The 26,175-nt window shown below is 33.8% G+C and overlaps 1 protein-coding gene and 1 long non-coding RNA gene across 4 annotated transcripts in view; one reads left to right on the top strand and one right to left on the bottom strand.

The window, feature by feature from the left end:
- Positions 1-26,175, top strand: part of LOC146999473 (uncharacterized) — a 76,091-nt gene that overhangs the window by 1,411 nt on the left and 48,505 nt on the right. The window contains exon 2 of the long non-coding RNA XR_015043639.1: positions 6,993-7,131. This is a non-coding gene — a long non-coding RNA (uncharacterized LOC146999473). The remainder of the gene's footprint in view (positions 1-6,992; positions 7,132-26,175) is intronic.
- The window catches only part of LOC118199145 (polyamine-transporting ATPase 13A3-like), a 173,608-nt gene continuing 161,081 nt past the window's right edge, over positions 13,649-26,175 (bottom strand). For all 3 annotated transcript variants that reach the window (XM_085825867.1, XM_085825863.1, XM_085825856.1), the window contains 2 exons: positions 16,389-16,542; positions 13,649-15,360 (listed from right to left, as the gene is read on the bottom strand). In XM_085825867.1, coding sequence (XP_085681993.1) covers positions 15,131-15,360; positions 16,389-16,542 — 384 coding nt within the window. In that variant the 3' untranslated portion in view covers positions 13,649-15,130. The remainder of the gene's footprint in view (positions 15,361-16,388; positions 16,543-26,175) is intronic.

Below are 26,175 nucleotides of genomic sequence, written 5' to 3'. Positions count from 1 at the left end.
CAAGCAGAACAATGCGATCTCCAGTATTGCCGGTGAAGAGAAAACAAGCAGTTAACGAGGTAAGAAGGACATACGGTCTTCTAGCTTGGAAAGGTCGGCTCGTTGAACGTGCAGACGATAATTTAGAACTCCCGTACACACTCACTGAGGTATTCAGCTACGCTGTCTTGAAACCACCTCTCTTCACGATGTCCAAACCTCCACTCCCCCGTCGCTTGTCATACACTAAATCATTGCGAGAATATCCCCTCGGTTAAGAACCAGTTACAGTTGTAATCTCCAAACCGCATGCCAAGTACCGGGCAAGAGTCCCATTAAATATATCAAATAAGTCTTTCTTATTTGATATATTTAATTCTTTTTCCATGTTTTCAAAACGACATGTATAATGTATTTCAGAAGTCACCTAACAATATGAAGTTTTTATTTCGGGGAATTTTTAATGCATAATAGCGCAATTCGCTCAAAAATCTATTATATTAGGGTTTCGTAAGAAGTTTGCTAAATAAATATTTTAAGTCTTATAAACGTATGACGTTTTACTTCCAATTTACAGCAATCTAGTATTTGTTGTGGTTTTGCGTATTATATTTCCTGTTGCAAATCCTTTTATTTTCCACCATCGGAACTATTTCGAATTTTCCTTTCATAACTCTTCCCTTCTGACTGTGAAGTTACGAAGATTTTGGTACCATTTCGTTTGTCAGAGGAATAATGAGCTTCGAAGAGGGTAACTTTAACTGCGATCAAGACCTATTGCGATGAAAACCGGAATCAGGCTTGCTATGGAGCCTCCCTTTCGGTTTAGTTGGTTTGGTTTATTTGATTACACTCGAGGGTTATCTGCCTAAAAGAGAGGTTATGCCTTTATGGAGGAACTTACTTTCTGAGGGAACATACTTTCTGAGGGAAACTGGATTGTAGACACGTTACTTATGGGTAAAGCCACGAAAACGCCCATGCAGTGAGCGTATTAGCAGGATTCGGAAGTATTTTTAAAATACCTAGTCTGTCCAGAAACAAATTTTTCTTTCGATATCCCAAAAGGCACTTGTTGGAGTAATGTATGAATATTATGTGTTTTTCGAACGAGGGAGTACATAATTATCATAAATTTATAATAATATGAAGAATACGCATTATCTTAAAAAGTTCCTTTCAAATATCTGTAAACTTTCAAAACTGGTTAAGACTTACTTCATTGATTGTGCAACATAAGTATTCTATTCGGAAATTCCATTATCACCGGTCATTCCTTTTTCATGAAAAATAAATACCTTCTTTTTTCATTATTGCTCCTTTCAAAGTGTTATCAGCAAACAGCAATGTAAAAATGTCAAAATGATCTTCACGCATATCATTGGTAGAATATAATCGATGGAGGAATCGATGGAGGAAAAAATTAAGAGTCTTTTCACAGCAGGAGGAAAAATTATTAAATATATTACTTCGTTTCCCTCCTTTTCTATTAATCAATGAACACGCAAGTGATGACATTTTAAAAGAATTATTTTGTAAATTTTTTTCTTAGAAAGGTATATTATGAAAGGAATAATTTTCGTCATTTGGGTGAGACTTGTAGATAATGGTTCTTTAACAGAATTCAGAGGACGGAAGCTGAACTGAGTGCCACTAAAATTCAATTATCTGTGTTTGTTTAACTGCTTGTAGAACACCTAAAAACAAGGAACATTTTATGTGCTCAACACGAATTTCTAGTAAATACGAAAAAAAGAATTTGTATTCCAGAAGCATGCCCTAGAAAATGTATTATATTCTTAGTCATTAGACTTTCTTTTTTGAAAAGTCTGCTATTTTAAAAAAAGTGAAGGATTTTTTTTAAGTTGTGGCATTTTCTTAGCCTGATTCAAGCGTCTTCTACAAATACACCTGAAAATGGATTGTTATCCTGCTGTATCTAACCATAATGGCCAAGCACTTTTTTACCACCGGGACAAGAAGTTATTACGTCCAGGAGCTAAAATTTTAACACCTACTGCAAATCAACATATTAAATTACTGATGACATTCTGTTCTTTTGTGGGACTACCATTTTCTCCTTCCGATTTTAACGCACATGAAAATACCTGTAGATATGTTGTTTTTATAAGCTACATTTTTACTTTCTCAAGAACAATTTTAATGGGCTTTGTTTTTAGTTACTCACATTATTTTCTGATTTCAACATCTTTGCTTGTTTCATTTTATGCATTTAACGTTTGCGCTCATGTGTCACTATGGTTCATTAGTTTTCGAAGAAAAGTGGTGCTTTCTTCTTTGAAAAAGACAACTAGCCTTGTAGTAGAAATGGGACTGAAAGGTACTTGCAATATACGAAGTATTCCACTTTTAGTGACTCTTCAAATTACAGCTACCCTTGCCATAGCTGCTTCTGTATCAGCAGCCTTCTTCTACAATCCTGATGAAAGTAACTTTCCTGCTACAATAGTTATATCTGGATATGTATTACCAAATGAATATAGAGATCTGTTTATACTCATACTTAGACTTTCGACTGTTGTAATATTCACCCTCAGCGGCGGAATATGTGGAGCTGTATTACTATTGAGTGTTACTTCATACAACCAAATCAGTGACATCATTCACAGTTTTGCACGTAAGCTGAAGAAGCGTTTTCAAATCGAATCCTTGGATCAGGAGTCAATTTCTAGGAATGTTTTGGTATTTAAGAAAATATTATCCGCTGTGCAAGAAGTTGATCACGCTTTTTCTACCACTGCTCTCTTTCTATATGGGGCTAGTATAAGTTGCTTTTTCAACGGCCTGAGTGTGATACTTGTAAGTGGGGCTCAGTATCCCAAACTCAACGTCTTCGTGGCAGTTACATCTGTAACAGCAATGGGTAACTTCTTAATGTTAACTCTGGCTGGTGATCGCGTAATTGAGAAATTCAAAGGCCTAAAAGAAATTCTTGTTGATTGTTCCGGATTTATGACAAAGAATAATACAAATGTGAGAGATCTGATGACTTTCCTGATAATGACACATGACATTAAAATGGCAGATATACGCTTAACTGGCGGAAATATGTTTGTAATTAGTAACCAGATGATTTTAACTGTAACTGGAGTCATGGTAACATATGGTGTTCTTATATTTCAAATGGATAAAATGGGCAAAACGTAAATTTTCTAGATTTTTTGTATTATTCCACTCCATTTGAACAATGGTAACAAAAATTTTTCTATTTCCCCAAAAATGGCCATTTGAATAAACAAAATTATTCAGATTAAAAAAAATATGTTTTTGAGTAGAAGTGCATAAAATTTATATCTTATAATCAAGTTAATGAACTAGTAGATCCAGTACATAAAATGCATGTTTTCTCTAAAATCTAAACAAATGTGCGAAAAATATATTTATTTATTATTTTAGTTTGAACCCAACTTACTCTTGATTATAAAATATGATAAACTTTTGTAACAATTTTGCTGTCAACACTAGACTTGCTTTCCAAACACGAAATTTGATCCATGGAGCGATATATATCTTACTATAATGGTTATGCTTCTACTTTAATTTTATTTACACAACATTCTTACACTTTTACATTGTGACATTAAGGAAAATGTATTTAAATTCCTAAACAGGAAGAAGAGACGTTTCAGCCGTTTGCGAATTCTGCTTTAGTTAAGAATTGCTGTAAAATTTTAATTCAATAACTAATTAAATCTTGACTTCTGACGCTGCCGCTTTGACCACAGAATTGTTGAAGTCACTAGTTTTCTCAGCTTTTAGTTACTTTTCATTCGTATATATCCTGCTACCTAATTTACTTCAGATTTAAAGCTTCAAGGGGAATATTTACTATGAAGACATATATTCTTGTGTAAAATAAGATTATTTTTTGTAGAAGCAGATAATTTGTGACGACTATATACTTCAAAATATCTCCTAGCATACTTTTTGGCGCGGTATGCAAGAGGAATGAGCACTCAAAGTTTAATGTATTTTCTACTCTCAAAATTGAAACAATTGTGATCCTGAAAATCTGCGGTCTTTCTCTGCAAGTTCAAGATATCTATAATCTCTTAAAGGAAAACAAAGTACTGCTAGATAGTTGCTACGCTTGTGGCAACTATAGCATACAAAGGTATACGATAGATAAATATCGTAACTGGAAAAAAAGTGGTCATAGTCCTGTGAAAAACTAAAATGTGTTCTTACTAATTATGAAATACCCTTTTTTGTTTCCAGATCCATCAAAATAAGCAGATATGTGAATTCATAAAGTTGTGTTTCCACACAATAAAACAAATGTAACATTCATGACATTTTCTTTACCGATTTGCTATAAATCTTATATAGTTCTTTATTCGTTCTTAAAATTTGAACATGACACTGCTAAATTGAAGGGTATATTATGTTTGTTAATATATTTGTTTCTTATAGTACATTCAGAAGTACATGGTTATAAGTGTTTGAATATTTTATCTTATATACTTTTAATGTACTTTATAGTGATCTTTGTGCGAAGAAGCTATAAATAGTCTGTTCCAAATAATACATAATCTTGTGATTCTAAGATATCATTCTGCATGAGAGAGGTAGAACAACTATTTTTTCCAAAGGTACTTTTTGCAAATTTTAATTTATGTTTCTTCAGTAATGTAACCGCTGTATGCCTTTATGATTTTACTATTTTGGAACAGAATTATGTGAAAGTTTAATTATTTATGATAAGTGTTATACGATTCTTCACTATACATATTTTCAATTGTTGTAAGGTAGATAAAAAGAGGCGGAGTTCAGTATTCATTTAAATATATCTATCAGATACAGTTTTGACGTTTCTGGTCCATAACTAAAAATTCACTTTAATTTTATCCCTATGATAAAAAGAATTGCATAAGCTACAAATTAATGAGGATTCGTTATATGAGTAACCAAACTTAATTTATGCAAATAAACAAAGCTCTTACTTTGCATCTTTGTACTTAGCAAAACCAACCACTAAGCAACTGATAAAATTTCTCAAAAGTAATATAGATTGGATTGAATTATTTAGATTATGGGAAAATACGCCACGGTAATTCTGCCTAAAGGAAGGGATGCCTTCGTAGAGGACTTTCTTGGCTCCTGCATGTTCTTTACTGGGATTTAAAACCAGAATGAAATTTCCAACAGTCAGCAATTTTTTGCACTCGGCCGCTAATCATCCAGTTTTAACTGTAACTCAGTCTTTTAATTGAAGAATTATGTACTTTTATTTATATCATTTATTGCACTTCAGTGCTAATAATTTAGATATTTTTATTATTCTCCAAAATCATGCGAAATATCGATTAAATATAAACAAAAATCTGAGAAATGTAGGGTCGTAGAACTAACAATTTATGCTCAACAGTAAATTTAAATTATCATGTTCTATATTTTGAAATCTTTCAATTAATAAATAGACAATAAATTCTCCATAATTAACAATGATTAAGTTTTAAATTATTCGTATTTAAGGAACTTTGTATTGTCAATGACTTTAAAATCTTCATTTTAATTCTTCATAAAATTTTCATTACATTATTTATTTAAAATATTGATTAATGCACCTATTAAATAATTTTCAAAAGTGGTAATTTTAAGCTTTTTCAGCCACAGAATTTTAAATATTATCGACGCTAACTTTTAATTATTTTTATATTGTCAGGGTATCTTCATTAGAGTCTCATTTTTTTCATTTTCGCTTTATTGCGCAGTTAATAAATAAAATACGTAAAAATTATTGTCATATTACTCTCGTTGTGTATACAAGCAATTAAATGTAAGTATCTATAAAAGAAAATAACTCATATTCAGTATACATGAATCATTGCAGGCAAATAAACTTAACACGCTGCAATCATTTTATTACTATCTCTTTAGAGCAATCTTGTTATTTTCATGATAGTTGTAACTAAATTATAGTATAGTTTTTCTGACAATACAAATGTTAAATCTGTAGCTCACAACTATTAACATTTTGTTTTGAATTGCATTTCATAAAAGTATTCACGCCCACCATCGCCTGAGCGGTAAAGTCGTTGAACACGGGTAGTTCCGACTTGGGTTCGATTCGAGAAGAAAGTGAGCTCAGTTTTCCTCATGTGTTTCGTGCATATGAGCCAGTACCCCTTAAAACGTCTTCCACAATGGCGTCTCTTCCGTTAAGCAGATAACCCTTCCGCGCTTTGCCATAATGAAATAAGTTAAACCGCAAAAGTATTATGCGTTATACTGCTAGTTATAATGCTAAATATGCAGTCTTAATTGCTGAAACATAACAAACGAAGTACTTGTAAGCAAATGTTTTCTTGATTTAATTTTGCAGTTTTGATTTAAAGTCACACTGCTTGCTGCAGTACATTTTATATTATGTTACAGTAATCGATTTTATTGTGCGTCAATAATTTGCATGGTATTACAGTAATATCTATGATTCCACGGAAATTTCTGTAATACCATGTAAATAATAAAAAAGATATTAATAATAAAGATAATATTATTAAATATTATCCCTATTAATAATAAAGATTAAGGTGTAATAATAAACATATATATTATTTTTGAAATATAATTTCATTTTGAAAAAACCAAGCAAAACATACTCTTTGTAGTTCGTTTGTTTTAATTTTGCATTCTTTGTAATGCAAAGTTAAAACAAACGAACTAAACTAAAAATACTGAAAAGGCTGCATACAGCAAGCAACGAAAATACGTCTCATAACGTTATGATTATTTTTAATATATAGAAATGCACTACATTTTTATCATTAATATTAAAATACTTCCTTATCGCATAAAAAGTAGACTTTCTTTATATCTCTTTATATGAAACCAAAGTTAACGCAAAAGTTAGCCTTGGTTTCAAATAAAGAGATATAAAGAAATTTTTTTAGTTATTGCTATTATTAGCAAAATACATCATTGCTTGATGTTATCATTACTTATGCTGTATCATTACTTATGTTATATCATTACTAATGTTATGATTATAGGTTACTAAATGTCTCACTACTGCCCGAAATAATATTATTACTGTTTGTTGCTTCGGATTCAGTTCTGAAGTCTATTCCCTTCACAGGATTGGGTCAATGCCACTGCTTTTCTTGAAGATCTAACTGGTAGCTAAAGTTGGTAAGTTTATACTCTTGGTTCAGTCAACAATTTCAGTAACGTCATATTTTAAATAATTTTTAAAAAATTAGAAATTCGCGTAGCTAATAAATTATATATTAAAATAAATGTAATTTTATGAATGTAAACTTTATGAAATTGCTTAAAGATTCTTTAAAGACTATAAAATATCAATCAGCATAATATACATAAAAATAATTGAGCAAACCTTTTTATTTCATTATATTCTACATTATTTCGAATACCTTCATTTGCACAAAACTTCGTATGTACCTCATTGTTATACAGATCGACACATTTAGCCACAATTTTGGATAATTTCGGCATTATGATGTACAGAATAAATTCAGCTTCTAATAATCCAACTTTTTCGAGGCGCTGCTTTTTCCTCTTTTTCGGTAGTCAGATTTAATTTGACAGGACTGATGTTTTCGTTTTAGTATGAAATAGTATTATTCATTAAAGTTTTTAATTATTTACAGACTGATTGATAAGTTGGGAATGCAGTAGATGTAGACAGATTTACGAATTGAAATTAAATCTAAGAGGACCAATGCCTTTCAAGACTATTGGTCACTGTTCACCTATGGTTTGGATCATTTGAAGTCAACCTGCAGGTCGCATGTGTGAGGTGATGCAAAAACTTTAGATCGATAACTTAAATCAAAATTAAATAAATGCACATCAAGACGCTTGTTCACTTGTAATTTACGAGTTGATTACTCCTGTGTGAGATAATGCTGTAAATTTAAACGTATTTTTGAAGAAATTACATCGAAGGTCACTTCTTTCCTCAAAGTTGTTTATCATCGATGATTTACAGGCAGGTGGTCAATCCACAGGGATAAGCTTGGGACAGTACCAATAAATTTAAATAGATTTTTAAATTGAAATTACATGGAAGTATATCACTGCCCAAGTATCTTGTCATTTAATTGGTGACGCACAGTTTGACTGTCATTGTCCAATGATCTACAGCTTGACGATCCTGCTCATATGTAGATAAACGATTAGCTAATGGTACGGAGCTATGCTTCAAATTAAAAATTTTTAATTGAAATTAAATTTAAAAATTTAATTTCAATTAAAAATTTAAATTTGACACACAGGAGTGCAATTTAAGGCTGTTGCTCACTGGTGATCTACAAGTAGCTGATAACTGGTGGTCAATCTAAGGGTCCCAGAGTAGAATGAAGAAAGTTTTATAGATGAAATTAAATCGAAGTTCAAAGCCGACCGTCAAAGATGTTTTTCTCCAGCAACCTACAGATACTGGTAGTCATCCCGTAAGGTGAAAATTGCGTAGTAATGTATTTTCATAAACTGTTAAAATTAAATGAAACCGAATAGTATCTTTTACCTTTAAAGTCATTGCTCACTGGTGACCTTACAGTTTCTAGTCACCAGTACAGAATAGTGCAAAGTTGTGGTAATGACAACTCTTGGCAGAATAGTAGCTGATCAGTATATGGTAGAGCAGCATAACGTAAGGTTTTAGAAACAATTCTACTGCCGACCAGAGTTTAAATTGGGTCGGAGCCCGGTTCCGGAGTTCTTAATCGTAATTCTAGCTGGAGAACAAACACCATAACACTAAATAGAAGGGCTCCGGCACAAATAAGGCCCCAAAAAATAAATATGCCTTAGAACTCAATTAAACTTCCGAATACTGCCCTGTTGTACTAGGGAGGACAAACACTTTGACGGAGGTTATGAAATTTAAGGAAAGAAAAACTCCCATCCCTCATGTCAAAGGCTTATTCTCCAGGTAGTGTATTGCATTTATGAGGCGTCAAAAATGCTTTTTTTCCTTTAGTCTTAAGCCCACCAGTGGCAGAGCGGTAAAATCGCTGAACACTGGTAGTTCGGTCCGAGGTTCGAATCCCGCGAATGGGCTGGCTGCATGGGGTTTCGTGGTTTTCCCCATGTGTAACGTGTATACGAGCCAGTTTCCCTTAGAAAGTCCTCCACGAAGGCATCCCTTCTCTTAGGCAGATAGCCCTCGAGGCTTTGACATAATCACACACACACAACTTCCTTAAAGTCTTAAAGGTGATTACCTTGGTAGTGCTCGTCCGTGCTAGTGCCCTCTCACTTCCACACTCGAACTAAGTAGCCAAACACGGGGAACAAAAACTGTCACGTGTGTAGACCTTACTTTTTTTTCTCGTACTGTTGTCGGATCGGATGCGGGAAATTTTATTTGCCCAGTAGCATTTTGTTTGATATCTAGAATTATATCGGCAGGTCAGCAATGGAATCTTCTCTCTTTGTTTTCTAAGCTAATGTTCTCCATTAAAATTTCTTTCCATACTCTCATATTGTTTTTAGCATTATCTCTTTTATTATTAGTGAAGGCTCATCATCGGCCGAGCGGTAAAATCGCTGAACTCTGGTAGTTCCGACTTGGTTCGAATGGGTTTGAATTCAGGCGAACGCGTGTTTTCATGGTTTTCCCCATGTGTAACGTGTGTATGAGCCAATTTCCCTTAGAAAAAGCTCCACGAATACATCCCTTCTCTTAGGGCCTTAGGCAGATAGTCCTAGTGTGCTTTGGCGTAACAAACTAAACCAAACCAAACCTTATTAGTGAAGTTTTAATCGTTTTATGGTTTTCCATTGGTGTACTGGAAAAGAATGTTTTTTTTTCCTCAGATCTCTTGAAATAGTACGTTATACCGTATATTCAGGACTTAAATTCAGCCGTAGGCTGGCTGAGCTATTTCTTAGTTTTGAATGAAATTGTAAGTTCGTCCGGAGCCCCAAATAAGACTAGATTAAATATGTTGTTTCTTTATTTAACTATTTATCGTGAATTTATAATGTATTACATTTTTATTTATATCTTTATATTTTATTGAATTTAATTATTCAAGTGTTAGTTATTTTATTACTTTATTTGTTATTTTATTTTTTAATTTATTTCTGATGGCCTTACATAGGGCTCCAACTCATCTGATTTAGATTGCACTTTTGATTAGAAATTAAGCCCTGCTGATTACGTTTCTAACGTCTAAATATTAAAAAATTCTAGTTATGATTTCCAAGAAATTAAATTACCAAGAAAATCCTTCGAATTTAGTATAATAAAGAATCATTATTTTCTATAATTTTAATTACTTTTGATTACCAAATGCAATATTTGATATTTCATATGGCATTTTAGTGCAAATTCATATCAGATGGTAAGCTATTCTGTATGATTTTTGCATTAAAAGAAGGGCAGTTTAAGAATTCCACTTTATTGTCAAAGAGCTAAAATTGTGTGCTGGAAGAAGTTTTGAAAATATTTAAACAAAAATGGGTTATTACTTCCTAAAGAAAATATACTGAATATTGTTAGAGCTGAGTCAGCACTTATTGACACTGCTTCTGCATTTGATTAAAAAGAAATGCTCTGTTGAGGAAAAAAGGTGAATGTGAATTTTTCTCGAAATAATAGCCTTAATATCAACCTAAGTTGAACTGTGATTATTTTTGAAATGCGTAATCTTTTAATGAGTTTTTTAAACCGGCGATAATCTTAAATGATTATTCTTAAAATAAGTATGCATACCAGTATACTTATTTTAAAAATCTTTTCAAAATGAAATCTTAAAGTTTAATGTATGTTATCAATATTTAAAAAATTTTTAACTTCTAATAAATAGAGAGAGAAATTCTACGAATTTAAAATTTAGAAACAATTTTATAAAATTAATTGACAGATAATTAAGATGTATAAAATTAAGATCATTAACTGACCTAAAACTAATGTCTAAAAAATATACTTGATTTCATACAGTTTTAGACAAGAGATGCTATTTTATTATTTAAAAAATTTATATAAATTACGAATTTAATATAAATGCAAAAGAAAAGATTCTATGGAAATTAACATTTTGAGCATTTTATTTAACCACACTTTTTAAACTGAGCTTTTAACAGGTTGGGTTGCTTTATCTGATTATGGCAAAGCATTCGAAGGCTATCTGCCTAACTGGACGATTTTCGAAGGCAAGCTTGCTCGTATACGCGTTACACACGCTCATGCAGCCAGCCCGTTTGAGGGATTCGAACCTTCGACCGAACTATCAGTGTTTAGCGACTTTACCCGGCCGCTTGTCGGCGCTTTTTAAAGAAATCTCTGTAAGTGTAAAAATTATAAAGATAAATTTCTAACAGCCATGTTAGTATCGTATAAGCCATTTATGATATCTGTATTTGGAATATCATGCATATAATGAGGAAAACTATACTCTAAAGACGAGAAAAAGGAAGCATGCCTTTATGACTAAAGGAAGCATTCATGCCGCCAGGAACTGGCTAAAAATTAAACGATATATCAGATGTCAATAAGTAAGCGGGTGACAAGAGTCCAGAATATACCATTAAAATAGCACTAAATTATAAACAATGGGTGTTAAAATATAGATTTAATATTCTCAGTTGACTATATCATTTACTGATAATGAATGATTTACAGTTTATCTACTGAAAACGAAAGAAATACTGTTTCTGTCACCTAGTCACAAAAAAAATATCAAAATTTGAGAGAACTGTTTTAAGGTTCCTTAACTATACCACCTGTCACGAGAACCTTTAACACAATGTTCGTCAAAGTAAAGGAAGTAAAATCGCGATAAAAAATTCGGGTATAATGTTTGAAAGAAAATATCCATTTGGTACCTTTAGGCAGCTCTCGCGTCAATTTGAACGATGCTCTGTACGTACGGACAGAACAAAGGACTGATTTTTACAAAACGGATTCTAAAATGGATTTAAAAGGAATTTTTTCCGTGACTTCTGTACGTACGTACGTAGGTTATGTATGTCGCATAACTCAAAATCGATTAGCCGTAATACTTTGAAATTTTGTATATGGGACTGCTAAAACAGCTACCCGTGCTACTCTCTTATTTATGCATATATATATACATCCAGCCTCTTACCCGGCTCGATAAGCTCTATTTTATTCTTATATGTTAATAAATCGTGCATGTTTTGCTTTAAAACTGATTGGTTAGGTTAGGTTAGATTATTTAATTACGGCAAAGCCTCGAAGGCTATCTGCCTAAAGGAAGAAATGCCTTCGTGGAGGACTTTCTAAGGGAACTGGCTCGTATACATGTTACACATGGGGAAAACCACGAAAACACCCATGCAGCCAGCCCCTTCGCGGGATTCGAACCTCAGACCGAACTACCAGTGTTCAGCGACTTTACCGCTCGGCCGCTGGTGGGCCCTTAAAACTGATTGAATTGTGTTTTTCTTATGTTTCAGTTAAAGTTCTTAAAGCCTTTAGTAAATCTGCATGCAATACTTGTAGAATTATCAACAGCTTAAAAGTTGTTTAAGTGGTGCTAAGCCTAACGAAGCTGCCTTTTGTTTACATTTAAAACTCAGTAGAACAGTGAATTAAGTCAGTTGGTGTACCCACTTCAGTGTTTTTCCCCAGTGGTACCAAAAGTCAGCTTTGTTTGTTTCTGCATAGAAACTCTAATTTTAATTGCAAAAATTCTTTTTTTAACGATGTTTAACTATATTTGGTGTGTTAGCTGTTTCTGTATTTTATAAGTTTTAGTAAAGATGTTGAGTTTTTGTATATTTTTTCACTGCTGCAAAGTAAGAACTAAATTGATTGAATGAGAAATATATCTCTATTGAAATTTGAGGAAATAAATTTTAATGAAGCGCAGCAAAAAATGTGTCAAATTTAATAGGCCGTACAAAGAGTTCATGTGGTGTCTGCATTAAATTTTTTCACTTGCGACACATTACGACGATCTGGGGTTATTTTGCTGCAGTATGGTAATTATAAATATTGCATTAAAAATATAGATACGTGTTCTTTTTTATTCTTTTTAACTCTATGTTATGAACGTTACATCTAAATTATTTACACATCATTCTTTTTTTAAGCATTTTAATTTTTGCGCAGAATTATAATCTTAAGAATAAAATTCAGTGTTAAAAGGTTGTAGATTCATTAGGTTATATCGATGCAGGAAACAAGAAATCCCGATGTGCCTTCGCCGAGATTTGAGCTCCGGATATCCCGCATACGCGATGAGAGTGCTCGCAGTTACACCACAAAGGCACGCGGAAAATGAAAGAAGGCACAATGGGGAATAATGCTTTAAGTACTCCCCCTCTGGGCGACTGAGGGGAACCATACGCCAAATCTCGGAGGTGATGAATTATCGTGCACCACCACCTTAGTTCAGGCGCTACTAATACTAAGCCTTTTAGAATACTAAGTCTTTTAGAATTTTTCGAAGTCAAAACGTTTTAAGAAATCCACAGTACCCTCGCCGGGATTGGAACTCTGGACCTCCCGAATACACATCAAGTGTGCTTGCAGTTACACTACAAAGGCATGCGAAAAGGATGGATAAAATAGTGTGTAAAGTAAACCTTATTTTGCCTTTACTACTAAAAAAAGTAGCTCTAACAACTCCTAACTTTTTGTGGCCATACTATGGAAATGTATGTATAAAGATGAATGTTGCAAAGATAAAAATAAAACATAAGAAAGCATATATGAAAAACTATATATTTGAACTATGTAAATGACATTTTAAGAGATGCTTGATATAAATGCCTAGAAGGAACATACATTTTCTTTCTTACAACAACAGTAGATGGAATGCAATTTTAATGTAATGTCTTAAACTAAAGTGCAAAGTTCCTATACCGTTTGACCGTTTGACACTTGACTATACCGTTTGACACTTGAAGAACTAAGCATAAAATTGTCTAGTAGAGCATTGAGTTTTGAACTCTACAGTGTTCGCTCCAATAAAGATTTAAGAGCTACTATAATTCAAATCTGAAATATAATTAAGCATTTCTTTAAAAAATCCTTTTCTGTATATAAATATATGATAATTATTTCCTACTCATGAAATTTATATTTTTATTGCTATAGTTTATTTTATTAACGTTTGTAGATGTGTATGTTATGTACAGATTCCTAACCATTACATCTTATTTCTTTCCCATACATATTTTATACATTCCATGTACATTTTTATGCAACTTTCTGTTTCGAAATTTGTGTATCTACTTCCACTAATCATTTTCCCATTTACATTTTGCTTGACTCATGGTTTAATCGTAATACGTCTGCAATTATATCAGATGTCCGTATTGTAAATAGCTTATTTATCCTGCATATTTTATCTCTTAATCTAACTATTATTCCTGACAGAATAGCGAATTTCACTAAATTTTATTGAGATGATTTTCAGTAATGGTATGAAAAGTCATTTGGTACTTTATACGAAATATCTACCGAAACTATTCGCAGCTTCTGTGTTTTTGGAATATTTTATGAAGTTTTCTCTCACTATGAAATATTTTAACAAAAATGCAATATATAAAATATGCTTTATAGTTTTAGAGTAAGATTCATTTTTGATGAAATTTAGGTAATAAAAATAATAGCGTTTGTTAATAGCAAATTTTGATTTTCTTTTTATCCGAAGAAAGAATAAAACTTTCAATTTCGACTCATTTTAGACTTTTAAGAACATGAAATGCTATTTTAGCTTCACAATACAACTGTTTTCAGCACTAAAATTAGATATGGATTCATAATTCTTGGATTTTTTTTCTCACTTTTAGTGATGTCATTCATTTATTCTGTGTTGGCTGCCTGCAGTATTAGCGACGTAAAGAAGCCGGAAAATGTCTCTCGGTTCGGAATACGATCAGCAAATAACAGGTTTTGAAATATTTTTTGGACTGATCTCAAATTCTTTATTGCAAGGGACGCACTAATGACACGGAGTAATTCATGTTCATACTGCGCAGATTAAATATCCACAGACTGTTTTTCTGCGTAGCATGGTAACACTGGATAAATGATCACGATTCAGTTTATATTTTCGGAGCTGTGAACACTGAGAACAAATGATTTTAACCCAGCGTTAAAATCATAAATAACTCAGCGTTATTTCTCTAAAAAATCCTCACTGTTTCCTTTTCACTTATCTCAGGATATTCATCAGAAATTCTAAACAAAATCTTGACTATTGTTGACAGTTGCATTCACTTTGTGCCTTCCATCCTTGAAAGTCACGAAAGAAAGAGCTTCGTCCGGCGAATCGTCAGTTTCGCTGGATTTGGCAAGTTTTAGTCCAACAAGCATGGAATGTCTCAGATCGCTGCTTTGTCTTGTCCAATTGTATCTCCTACTAGAATGCCGGGTAATAGCAGCATCCACTTCATCGGATCCATACTCATCTAAAATTATAAATTAAAATACTTAAAACAAGTCTAAAATAATTTTGTATCAGGTTTTCGCATTATGTGTGAACTACAATAAAATCAGGAAATGGAAATAGAAATAATACTTAAAAACTTAATAACTATATTTAATACTTGACCGATATACTCTGACTGCCGTACCAAAGGGCCTGGGTTCGAATCCCGAAAAAAGCATGTATGTTTGGCATGGGGGCACTCTTTAGAGTGTGACGAGCCAAAATTCCTTTCGAGAGGTTATGGTAGGAGAGGAAGGGTGTGGCATTTTGCGAAATTTTTCTCTTTACATTTCATTGCACATTTAGAGAATAATTAGTTTTTACTAGCCTTTTTCTGGTATAAAATTTGATGTCTAGTACTATGAATTGCATAAATCATCCGAGAATAACTAACAGAAAGTTCAAAAAGGAAGAATAAAATATTAATAGGTTTTATTTTGGTATTTAATATGAAAAACACAGCACATATTGGAAGAAAACTAGTTAATGAATTTTATTCCTACATAAATAGATGCCGCCCAACCAGTATACTGGTTATTGACCCTGACTACCGTACCGAATGGCCAGGTTTCGAATCCCAAGTTCACTGATGTTTGTAAATGTTTAGTGTCTGTGCAGCATGGGGGCATTCAAAATATGCGGCTTGCCGAAAATCCTCTCGAGAGGTTAGTGGTAGGAGAAGAAATATGGGAGATCTTCGGACCCGTCCTCCCAGGATGTTCTCCTTCCAATTGAGGGTGGAACTGAGTAAAGTCTTACTGTCATCCGTATGGTGCCCAAGGCTCGTGTCAACGACAGGCGCAATTTTGACTTCTTGCCATCATTAATTTCGTGGGCTTGCTCTGATTTCAAAGCGAGATTAATCACAACAACATAGATAGGTATATATATATATATATATATAATCATAAAAACTATGATAATAAAATCAGAATCATTAACAACTTCTTTCTTTACATTATGTTATAACTCTACGTTTAGCATATCTTTTAAAATGCGTAAACTTACCTTTCAGTTTGGCTATTTCATAGCGCCCAACTGGTGGCCATTTACTATTGGCTTCTAACTCCTTTTGGAGCTTCTCATACTTGTGAATTGGTCCTCTTAATCTTCGTAGAGCTGGAACTACATATTCGAAGAGGAATCCTTGAATGAAGAATATCTGAGAAAGTAAAATATTTTAAAAACTTATTTCAAATAACATTCTTTCAGCAAATTAATATTAATTTCTTTCTCCTATTGTCATGTGGATATTTGCATTCACTTTTAAATGTTAGGTGTTTACTTTACATCTCCTGCCTTGCATTACATGTTTCCAACCATTCATAACTTGTGAATATTTCATATACAAACAGAAATATAAGATTTTTAACTCTGGGGATTTGGATGACAGTATGCGAAATAATGCATAACTGATGATCATTCAAAATCTCTGAAATATTTCTGATAGAATCTCCGCATTCAGTATAACTAAGACTAGAAATTTAACTAGACTTCCTCCTTGACCTATACATAAGGGAAACTCTCCTGTTTGGCAATGTTCACGTATTTTCGGAAAAATTTAATATTCGATTATATAATATCGCGTATTTGGTATACAGTGGAAGAATATGCCTCGTTTTTGTGTGATTTGGGTGTTGCTCTGTTGATATGTTAAATTTTCGAGCCCTTCTGATATTCGCAATCCCTAACTTACAGCTCGCGTTTTGGAACAGAAATTGAGGAATTTTTCACATATAATGCGAAATCTTTTTTTAGCTCTATTCGACTTTGGTATTACTTTTAACACTCTGCGCTCATAAAATTAGCAATGAAACAATTATGTTTAGCGTAGATTTCAGTTAAGTCTATCAGGAACAAAGAAATCCCTAATTTAGACTTAGACTCTATAATTGACGAGCTATTGCGAAGAGCAATGTTGCCGTTCCAGAATTAAAGCCCAAGGGCACTTGACATAAATAAGTCCGGACGTGGAGAAAATCTCAGATGAGAAAACGGAGATAAGGGGAAGAAGAGAAGTACCAAAAGGAGCAAGACAATCCAATCGGACAAGTTCGCAAAATGTGACGAGCGATCATAGCTTTCAAGGAGGACCCAAGACAATGGAAATCAATGACAACAATACGAGAAGATACACTACAGCAATAGTTCCAATGACAATTTAAATACAATTAAATAACATCAATCAATAGTGCTAAATACAACACAATACAAAACAACTATACAACACAATTTAAATACAATTATTCAACGAAGCTACAGAGGAACTTCAATCAAAATCAGATGCATTGGAAGTATAAATAGCTAACAATTGAGGATCTAAGTGAAAAAGTTGTCATCTTCTCCCATGAAGGTGTGAGCTGCAAGTGGTCTGACGCTTCTATCTTCGAAGAGAATTTCATAATTAAAGACTTGGGAGTAATTAACAAAGTCACACTGCACAGCTTTGTTGAAGAATGTTTCATTAGATCTTCTGATGTAATCTGGAATCGTCTCAAGTTTTAAGTCTCTGTGTAAAAGTTTATTGCGGATAAGATAGTGTGAATCAGTAATAATGCGCAGAAATTTGTTTTGCACTACTTGTAATTGATGCAGTTGAGTTTGAGTGACCGTGTTCCAAGCAGGAGCAGCATAACAAAGTATCGGTCGAATGCAAGTGGTATATATATGTTTTTTTGGTACGCAAGCTAAGATTTGAATATTTTACAATGACCGGGAGAAATCTGCATATTATGCCCATGGCTTTGCTCTTGACACTATTAAAGTGATTAGATCATGCGAGCCTTTGGTTCAAAATAATTCCTAAATATTTGGCCTTTGTGACCAGAGGAACAGCTTCCTGAAAAAGGTAGAGGTCTTTAAAAGCAATGTTTTTCTTAGTTTTGCTAAGAATTAAAAGTTGTGACTTGCTAGCATTGATTTTTACTCGCCAATTTGTGCACCAGTCTTCTACGGCATAGAGGTAATTTTGCATTTTGTCTATTGCATGATTAGCTTGAATGGATTTAATTTCAATCACCGTATCGTCGGCATAACATGCTAACAGAGAGTAATTGTCCAAACCAGGGTGAGGAAAATCTGATATGTAGAAAAGATATAGTACTGGACCGAGAATACTTCCTTGTGGGACGCTAGATCTTATAGGTCTTGAATTGGATTTTTCATTTCCTTGAGCGACGAAGAAAGTGCGGTTCTGCAAAAAGGAGAAGATCAGAAGAATGAGCTCTCTAGGAAGTCCCAAGTTGATAAGCTTGAAGACGAGCCCCTCATGCCAGACGCGGTCAAAGGCTTTTGCCACGTCCAGCATAAGGAGCGCAACACTTTGCTTGCTATGGAATGCAGATCCCACAAATTCTACAATTCTTACTAGTTGTCGAGTAGTACTGAGGTTTTTTCTGAATCCGTACTGATCATTAGGTAGCAAGTGAAGAAAAGGTTCCAATCTAGTGAGAATAAGTCTTTCATAAATTTTACCAAGGCTGGATAACAAACTGATAGGACGATAGCCATCAGGCTTGGTCACATCTTTACCCGGTTTGGGAAGAAGAAAGATCTTGGCTTGCTTCCAAGGATCAGGGAAATAGTTCAGAGTAAGACAAGCGTTGAGAATACTAGCGAATTTACTGATAAGTTTTCTAGGTAAGTTACGAAGCATTTTATTTGTAATTTGATCACTTCCAGGAGCTTTTTTGATGATGTTGAGATATTTAATAATATTAGTAATTTCCATAGGAGAAGTAAGCCTTGGGGTGTTATGAGCCGAAGAAAAATGAAGCCAGGAATACACATAGTTTTCGAGAACATCTTTAAAGGTCTGATTCATGGGCTCCATATTAGGAGTAAACTGTTTTTCCAGGTATTCAGCGAAAATATCGACTTTATCTTTAAGTGAGTAGGCAATTTTAGTATCCGTATGAATAGGTCTATTATTAATACTGCTTCTTTTAAGATTTTGAAGATACTTCCACAGAGAACCATCATTAATATTAAGTTTAGATATAAAATCTTCTCTTGTCTCCTTTTTAAAATCAGTGATAAGTTTCTTGATTCTTCTATTAAAAATATTGATTTCTCTTTTAAGGGCAGGGTCTCAGTTACGGTGCCAAAGCTTCAGCAATCGGTTTCTTTCTTTGATAATGTCTCTGATACTGCGAGGAAGTCGAATATTATTGTTAGTTAATTGAATGGTAACTGTAGCATCTCTGAAAGCTTTCAGTATACTGTCAGTGAAGATTTTAATGGCAAGATCGATATCCTGTTTGGTAGAAAGTGAAATGAAAATAGGAGGATGTTTGAGTAAGATATTGTGAAAAGTAATCCAGTCAGTATTATTTCTGGTAATAGGAGGATCTTCTTTAGAAACACCAAGAGAAGCAATGACAGGTACATGATCAGATGTAAGTTCTGCCTTGACTTCCAAGGAAATAGGGATAGAAGTATTTGTAAGGATATTATCCAAGATGTCCGAGAGATTTGGAGAGGCAGGACGATAAGTGGCTTCAGAAGATACATGCAATGCGACAGGATGATTGCAGATAAAATTATGCATAATACGTCCATTGGTGTTAGAACGACGACATCCCCATTCGAGGTGCTTAGCATTCATGTCTCCGGCAATAATAACTTGCTGATCTTCAGGAAGTAAATTTTTTAACATATTTTCAGAAAGTCGGTTTCGTGGTGGATTATAAATAGCCGTAAAATGGATGGTACCAAATTGTGGGAGTATAACAGCAACAGTCACACTTTCGAATCCAGAAGCAGAGTTTGTCGAGACAAGACAGGATTGCAGAGAGTTTTTAACAAAAATTGCAGCTCCTCCTCTTCTTTGTGAAAGTCTATCACCTCTGTAGGTGCGATAATTAGCAATATACAGTCTATCGGCAGGAACAACATCTGTTTCAGAGATCATGCCAATATCTATGTTATATTCTATAAAAAAGTCCGAAAGTTCATCAAATTTGTTAACAATGCCAGCAATTAGTTTCATCTGATACTGTATTAGTGGCATTTTGACGGATGTTTTGCGCAAGGAGTTGTATTCCTGAGTTTTTCAGGAAGGTGACTAGAGTATTAAGGTCGTCAAATATCTTTTTTGCTTCTGCAATAAGATTTGGAGAAGGATTGTTATTAGCTTTGATGGCTTCAGCAAAAGACTTATTGATAATAAACCTATCAGCATATGATTTGATTTGTTCTTTTTTAGCTTGCTTCGGAAACTTTTCACAACCTTTAAATGAAGCTGTGTGGTCTAGACCACAATTTGCACATTTAGCAGGTGCATTCTTGTCTTTTTGACAGGTTCTTGAGTCATGGTTATCACCACATTTAACACATCTAAAGTCATTGTGGCAAGCAGCTTGTGAATGGTGAAATCCTTGACATCGGAGGCACTGGACTGGGCCAGAGCGTCCTTTATATGGTTCGACTTTGATATGTAATCCACAAATTTTGGTTTCTTTAGAAATTTCTTTAGATTTTTCATTTTTCTTCAGAGTGATAAGAAAAAGTGGAAATTTTTTAACTTCTCCTTTAAATCTACGAGAGAGTTGACTGACACTTCGTAATTTTTGCTTAAAAGTTCTTCTTTGATTTCATCAGGATCTGTGTCCATTGTAAGATGACGGAAGACTACTTTATGATTCTTCTCATCAGGCAAGAGAAAGGAGTGATATTTAATTTCCTTTTTGTTCAGAACACTTGTCATTTCTCTATGAATGTTGACATGAGAGACTTTAATTTTAAAGCCTTCTTTTTGAATGTAACCTGTGTAATCAGATTTGTCTGATAATTTATGTTCTGCAAATAACGCTTTTAGTTCTTTCCAATCAAATTTTTATCATTTATACAAATGGCAGGTGGCGCTTTGCCTTTTTTGTTTTGATCGTTTTGTATTTCTTCATTTTTCTGAGATTCATTTGGAACAACAGGACTAGTGTCCATTGATTCTTGACTATTAATGGAAGGAGTAACAACTGGTTTGAGCTGAGAAGGATTAATGGGACGAAAATGACCCTTTTTCCTTTTACCCACACTACAATCTCCTTTGGGTTTTTGTTCAGTTTCGTTACCTGAACTATCCGTTTCTTGTTCGAAAGGAATTTCATTTGAATTGTCTTTATTTTGCATATTAGGTGAGCCTTTCATACGTTTTCTTTTGACAATTTTCCATTCACTTTCTGTAGGTGTAGGAGGAGTTTCTTCTTGATGTTCTAATGACTCTTCAATTTCTTTGTGAGCAGCAATTAACGCATCATACACTTTTTGAAGTAGATCAAATTCTTTGATAGAAAGACTTCCATTTTGTTTCTTAATTCTCAGCTCCTCAACGGTAGCCGCAAAAACTTTCAAAAATGGTTCCATCATTCATAAGCAAATTAATGGAGTCCGGCGCTCCGGAACCAGACCCACACGAAGGTGTTCTGGATGAGCCGGCGGGCCCTTGTCTTCAGCACTGATAGTCAAAGCTAAAGAGTAACAATCCAAAACAGTAAAAAATCGAAGGATCGAAATCCAACAATACAGTGATGAGCGATCAGTGGCACAAGATAAGCAACCACAAGGCGAAAACGCAGACGATCGCATCCCTAATGAAGGTAAAGCCGCTTTATATTTATACCCAACATGAGTAAAGCGATCTAGAAGGTAACGCCCTCTGTCTGCGGGAACTGTAACTAAAATTGACAAACTAAGTTAATAGAATATTAAAAGCGTTAGGAAGGACTGAATTCGAATTAAAGTCCTTAACTAAACAAGATTAATGTTTGTGAATGTGAAAAGCCTTAAGAAACTTCAATTCACCAGTGGAAGAAGCTTTTTGGATAATTTTTGCACACCCAAATTTAAATTTATTATAAAATTTCCGAAATTTCGCCTTTTCGGCCAAAAGATTCGTATGCCTTGATGCGAAACTTTACCGCTTTTTTAGTCAGAAAACAAAACTGATAAGGTATGCGATAAACCCCCCAATATTTCAAATTAGAAAAGGGATCTTGAAGAATCGAACTATGGATTTCATTGATACGTGAGAAAAATAACTAGAAAACTGAGCTTCTGGAGAAAACGTGCAATTTTGTAACTGACAGAAGGATGAACTGGGAGCATGACAAGATAAGTAATGCTTTTTCTAACAACTGAGAATCTCTGGTAGTAAGATGAAAATTTTGCAAAGAATTTATTTATGTCCATGGGTGAAAATCCTCCTCAATGGCAACTGATATCAAATAATTGAGTTCATTAGCAAGCAAAGGTTCTGAGGAACAAACTTTGAAATTGCGAGACACGTAATAGTAAAAAGAAGTCATGTTTTGCTTAGCGAGCTCATTCTATTCTGGGTATTCATTTGAGGCTTGATAAAGGTCGAGCTTTCACTTGCTGTAACACTTTTCATTTATGTGATCAAACGCGAATGCATAGACTGTAAGGAAACAGTATCGGAAGTGACGTCTTCTTCAAGTCCGATTAGCAAAAATATCAAAGCTTATTTCAGAATATTATGGACACAGTGAATTTGCTGCAGTAATCATAAATATAGAGTAGCCAATATTGAGTACAGTGCCTCCGCTGTCACAGAATTAGGAGGTATTGTTAATAAAGTAATAGCTGCCAATTTTCTTTCTACAGCAGTAGCTATAATTGACAGAATATCAAAATCAATCCCTGAGTTTAATGTGATTGCGAAGGAAAATGAATTAACTTGAAATTACTTTCATCAAAGAAATTGATGAAATTTCTAGTACTATAAATAAAGCTGGGTTTTTATGCTCTCAAGTATGAAGCTGCTATTGAGAGAATATTTCGTCAAAAAATCATCGAAGTGAAAGCGTCCGTCAGTGAAGGAGGAGGATTTTCCTTCAGCATTGCTAAGGTTAAGATTTCTTATGGTGAGTATGTACAAATTGGTTCTTAATAATTTTCTGTTGATCTCAGGTTATGTACCGAAAAACTAAACACATACTTTCAGAACACAATAGAGTTCCTAAACTAGCACGTGTACGAGTGGTGCTTTATAATTTTGTGTTACTCTTCCGGGTTATATACCGATAGAATATACACACACAATCATATACACACATCACACATACACACAATCAGAACGAAATAACATTCTTAGTGTAGCATGTGTACCGAGTTGATGTTTAATAATTGTTTTTAAGACTCAGACTATTTATTATTGGACTAAACATACAGGCTTAGAACAAAAGCAATGTTTATATTTCATATACAATATCATATAAAATAACTGAAGGAGAACGACTGTAAAAAGATGAAATGTAAATGAAAGAAATATTCGAAGACTCGAATGAAAAGAAAATCACAAAACAACTAAACGCAAAACTTTGCGAATTAATTCTAGAGTCTATATAAATCCATCGTAAAATGAGAATCTTCAACGAAAGACATTTCGAAGAATAAAAGAATACTGTGACCCGCATTTGATATTCAAATAAAGAATTCAGAATATTTCATATTTTTGCAGTCTGTGTTCTTATGAGTTCTTATGAATAATTAAAGTCGTTGCAAATTGATTGTTTTTCCTGGAATTCTATCACCTGGAAATATGAATTATTAATTAAAGATGTTCCGTAAGTTTCTATACGCACCCTACTACGTGACGTAATGTGACGTAAATATGACGTATATCTCCTCTCGATCTCCAAGGACGATCATCCTTGCGTGGTTCGTTGTAACAAATAAATCAACAACGAGGTTTTAATTATATAACCTACAGACATATTCATCAACCATTTACTCAGCGGAATAATGCATCGATTTCAATTATTTTGTAACACAAATGTCGTTTAGAAGACTCTGTAATGCAACATGTAAGAAAATAAAAATTTGTGCCTTTTAATACTCAGCTGGTATTTATTTATAAATTATGTTCACTTTCCTGTTTCACAATCAATTTATCTTTGTTGCTGTTCAGTTCATCAGTTTCGACTTCAACACGCGATCTTTCTGCTAAATGGTTTTCAAAGCATAAAGCATGTGCTTTTGGAATTTACCCGATTTGTTGTGATGGCTAGAACGTCTATAACGTAAAGATAAATTTTCCGCTATAGATCTTATAATAGAAGCTTATTAAAATACCCATAAACTAAATTTTCTTAGCTTATAATTTGGTGATACCTGGGATCAATTTAATTACTTCATTAGCTCGTGAGCATCTGAAGATATATGGTTGCCGCCCGACTGGTAAGGGGATCAATAGAGGTCACTCACATGCCTCATGGGCGGACATTAGGAAGGTGAACACAAATTCATGTCGCTATTGTGGCCCAAGATCTATGGCCAATGATATATGGTATCTTGATTTTCGTTATTACTTCAGGTGCCTGTATGCACGAGAAGAATCACCAAAGTTTAAAATAATTATCAGTTTACAAAGAGAGCAAATAGATAATTATTTCAAACACTTGTGGTTGACGATCGCTATCTATAGTTAATCTGTTTTCACAAGTAGATGAATATTCGTTTGAATTCAGTGACTTATGGATTCTATTTCAATAATTTAGTTAAAACATATACCAGCGTTAAGCTAATTTAGCTACTTTCTCGGATATCTTTATATTTACGTAGCTGCATGCTTTCTAAAATTCTGAACTCGTTTAGTAAAAAATATCGAAGTGAAATATACTACTTGAAAATATTTATTTTCATCAGGAAGAAGGAAATCTAGCCACGGCTGTGTTTATACCCAAAAGAAGTAAAGCGATCAAGAACATAGAGCCGGCAGAAATAGCAACGAAAATCGAAAAATTAATTAATAAAATTTTAAGAGTTACGAAATTCTGGACTGTAATTTCAGTCCAGTCAAGATAAATGTTTCTGAATAAACAAGAACAAGATAAATTTTTCTGAATGTGAAAAGCTTTAAGAAAAATCCAACTCACCGATGGAAGAAGCTTTCTGGATAAATTTTGCAGACCCCAAATCAAACATATGATTAAATTTCCAACTATCAATTGATTCTCGAAGAATTGCTAATTTGAACTTGTTAACTAAATGTACAAAAAGTAAGTATGTATAAAAAGTATTCGTACAAGCTGGTTTGTGAGAAACAACTCAAGATAAGAACAGGAGAAAATAAGGGCATTTTTATTTTTTGCATAATTGTTTGTTTGTTTCTATTTTTGTTTTTCTAGTTCTAGAATCAAAACTATATTAACCACGAGAGATCATTAATTTTGATTATATGTATATAATAAGATATACACTGGTGTGCAAAAATTAAGGACGAGACGGTTTTTTTCAATATAACTTTTATTTCTGTACAAAAGCTTTCCAAATCAACACATTTAATACCGTAAGATCCCCAAAACGTAAGGACATAAGTAATGTAAGCAACACTTACTAAAAGAGAAATCAGAGGGATAAAAATGTAAGCTTTATTGAAAAAGTAGCATGGAGCGCAATGCGACTGAAGGCCGAAACATCCCTGTGATGGGTATCCAGCAAGAAACATCCGCTCTTTCATAGGGGATATGATCTCCCCTAACTGCTAGGCAGGTTTCACAGCGTCTGCCCATGCTGAGAATGAGGGTGTCAATGAGTTGTTGAGGCATTGCTGCCCATTCGTCTTGCAGCGCCAATCGAAGCTCCGGAATCGTTACTGGTGGTAAAATACGAGCTGCTAAGCGTCTGCCTAGAAAATCCCATTCATGCTCGATGGGATTGAGATCCGAAGATCGTGTCGGCCATTCCATACGTTCAATATTCTCACTCTCTAAGAGCTGTTAGGCAGCTACTGTGCGATGACATGGTGCATTGTCGTCCATGAAAAGGAACTGCG

The sequence above is a fragment of the Stegodyphus dumicola genome, chromosome 1 (assembly GCF_044657685.1).
Source record: "Stegodyphus dumicola isolate Sdum_Otavi_A_Nest chromosome 1, ASM4465768v1".
Classification (NCBI taxonomy): domain Eukaryota; kingdom Metazoa; phylum Arthropoda; class Arachnida; order Araneae; family Eresidae; genus Stegodyphus; species Stegodyphus dumicola.
Note: the sequence above shows the minus strand (reverse complement) of the source record. Positions and strands in the feature narration are given on the sequence as shown.